We start from the raw sequence: 2,936 nt of genomic DNA on the forward strand, positions 1-2,936 counted from the left end.
GAAAAAAATGCTTGTTTCATAAATAATAATTTTATTAAAAAAATTTTTTAGTAAAAAAAATACTTGCAAAAATATACCTTAAAACCCCCGTTTTGTTGAGGACGGGGGTTTTTAATGAAAAGAACAACTCTACTTTTTTAATTTTAATTTTTCAATAAAAAAAAATATTATTTTCAAAATCAGCATATTATTTTGCTTCTTTTAAGTATCAAGTTGATATAGTTTAGAAAAGAAAAATTTAAACAATATTAGGACCCATCAAAAATTTAGAATCCAAAGAGGAACCTCAAGAACTCATCTAAATTAAAAACAAAAAGAGTAAGGTTCTTTTTTCACCAAAAAGATATTGATTTGCTGCTCAGGCAAATCAAATTTCAAAAATTTTCAAAATCGCTCCACCCTACTATCCAGTCAGGCATAATTTCATATATCTCGTTGTAATTTTATCGCAAAGCACTCTGGGATGTCCGGCCGGACCTCAGAGTTTTATAATATAAAGTAGCAAAACTTATTTTTGTATGTACCTAAAAGAATTTCGATCTAAGTTATAACAATGCCATCATTTTGTGCTGCTATAAACTGTGGAAATAAAAGTGGAAAAAACTGTAAAGATATTTCATTTTTTCGTTTTCCTAAAGACGAAAAAAGGCAAGCTAATTCATATATTAATAATAGTTATTATAAATAATATTATTATTTATAATAACTTTTTTTTTCATAAAAAGTTTATAAAACTATTATTGTAGTATTTTAAAATATATTCTTTTATTGTTTAATTTTTAGATGTCAGTGGGTCATAAACTGTCGTAGGAAAGATTTAGACGAAAAAGATTTTGTATTTTTAAACAAAAACTTTTATTTGTGCAGTAATCATTTTGAAAATACAATGTGTTATTCTACAAACAATAATGGAAAACGTTTGTTACAATCAGCAATTCCTACTATTTTTAACATCCCAAATCCTCCTCCACTTGTTGATAGCAAAAGGAAATCACCAGTTGAACGTCATTCATTTCCAGCAAAAAAGCAAGTTGTTTGTTTACCTGTTAATTCAGATAGTAATTTAGAGAACAAAATGTCTACTAATAAAATAAATTTCAACAAACTTCAAAGGTTACTATTATCATTGCGAGTCAAAAATTCTAGATTACGTAAACAAGTTCGACATTTAAAATCCAAATAAAAAACCCAAAAAAACTGTGATGGGTCTATAAAACATGTTTTAAATTTATCCAGGAAGTAATTATCTCCTATACAAGTTAGTTTTTTTAGAAGTCAATTAGAAATGAGTAAACGAGTCAATAAAGGAAAACGCTGGGCAGTTTGTGACAAAGTTTTGGCTTTGCGAACTCTGTTTCATAGTCCTCAAACTTTTAATGTCTTGCGAACAATATTCTGTTTACCAAGTCAAACCTGTTTATTATTATTTTTGTCCCGCATATTTTCAGATCTTCAAGAAAGGTTTTCTACTCGATTCTTTTCTTTATTACAGTTACGTGCTGATGAAATGAATCCACATGATCGTAATGTCAGTCTTGTTATGGATGAAATGTCATTAAAGCAGCATTTAGAGTATGATAGAAATTCTGACAGGGTTTATGGTATGAAAAATGAAAAGCTTTTAAATCAGGCTCTTCTAATTATGGTTAGAGGCTTGGCAAATAAATGAAAAAAACCAATAGCTAATTTTTATAATAATTCAACAGTATCAACAGCCGACTTGGCTTCTTTACTATGTGAAACCATTTCTAAGGTTCAGCTTATACTATGTGGTATAAAAATAAAACACCAGACTGGTTGGATAGAAAGATTTTGGATGAGCGTGACTCGTTGCTTAAAAAAGCTTCAAGTAACTTTAATAAAATAGAAGATAAATACAAACAACATCATTTAGAATTAAAGCTTGAAATGAGTGAAAAATTGTCTGAAAAATATCAAAATTAAAAAAATATTAAAATAGAAAAATATTAAAGTTAAAAAAACAGCTAAAAATAAAGCTTTTTTTAAAAAAGCTAAATTGGTAAATGAGTTAAAATTAAGAACAAAGGTGTGGTTGACTTCAAAAGAAGCAGATGATGAATATGTATTGTTAGGTGACCGTAAAAACCCAAAAAATATTAGGAGCACAGTTAGATTTTTATAGGTATGTTATAGAAGCAAAATGTGAACCTAAATATTTTTACAAAACTAAAATGCTTGGAGGTAAGAGAATAGACTTTACAAACTATGAGTTATTCAGTATTTGCAATCAATTATTAGAACAAGGAGTTTTCCTGAGCTCATTGAAAGAAAGATTTCTCTCAAAGAAAGAAAAGAACAAGATATTTTGATTTTGAAACAAAAAGTAGAGTTTTGTAAAAAACGGAAGAATGCAAGACTGTCTCAGTTAGCAAATCAACAAAAATTAAACGTCTTGCCTTTTATTTTAAAAGATCTTAATTATCTTGTTGGAAAAAATATTCAAAATAAAATTATGGAAGTCAACATTAAAAAGTATTTTTGGTGTACAGGTGTTCTTGGTTGGTGTACAGGTAAAGTTCTTAGAATAAAAAAGTTAACTCCTAGTTTAAAGAAAATTTTGTTTTATGCAGTCTATGAGACTGAAGCAAATCAAGTAAATATTTTTTCATTGCTTGTTGACCTTAAAAATGGAAAGGTTATTGTATTGTAAAAGGTTATTTTATAATGTATTTAATTGTAAAAAAACAAAAATTGTGAATTATATATCAAATATACTTGAGAAAGTTGAAAATTTGTCAACCAAGTGTTCTTCACAATTTGATGTTCTAATAATTTAATAGAGTAATAGAGATAATCAGAACTATAACTATGTTAATTTGCATAATTCCTTTTGCTGTTCTAAAGTTTAGTCAGTTGTGAATTAAACGTTGTTTTATTTGTTTATTACTGTTTATGCATGAAAAATAACAGATTGA

The 2,936-nt window shown here is 27.1% G+C and overlaps 1 protein-coding gene across 1 annotated transcript; it reads left to right on the forward strand.

Annotated features, from left to right (window-relative positions):
- Positions 1 to 470: 470 nt before the first annotated feature.
- On the forward strand, positions 471 to 2,531 carry LOC136091647 (52 kDa repressor of the inhibitor of the protein kinase-like). Its single transcript, XM_065819354.1, has 2 exons — positions 471 to 648; positions 784 to 2,531. The coding sequence occupies exons 1-2, from the start codon at positions 554 to 556 to the stop codon at positions 1,181 to 1,183; spliced, it is 495 nt and encodes a 164-aa protein (XP_065675426.1). The 5' UTR covers positions 471 to 553; the 3' UTR covers positions 1,184 to 2,531.
- Positions 2,532 to 2,936: the final 405 nt, after the last annotated feature.

This window comes from Hydra vulgaris, chromosome 15 (genome assembly GCF_038396675.1).
Source record: "Hydra vulgaris chromosome 15, alternate assembly HydraT2T_AEP".
NCBI classification, from domain to species: Eukaryota; Metazoa; Cnidaria; class Hydrozoa; order Anthoathecata; family Hydridae; genus Hydra; species Hydra vulgaris.

What these genes read in the sequence shown, in the direction of transcription:
- LOC136091647 (XM_065819354.1), top strand. Translation starts at nt 554, where the DNA reads ATGCCATCATTTTGTGCTGCTATAAACTGTGGAAATAAAAGTGGAAAA. An exon ending in TTTCCTAAAGACGAAAAAAG is followed by an intron (nt 649 to 783) that starts GCAAGCTAATTC and finishes TTTAATTTTTAG; the next exon opens with ATGTCAGTGGGTCATAAACT.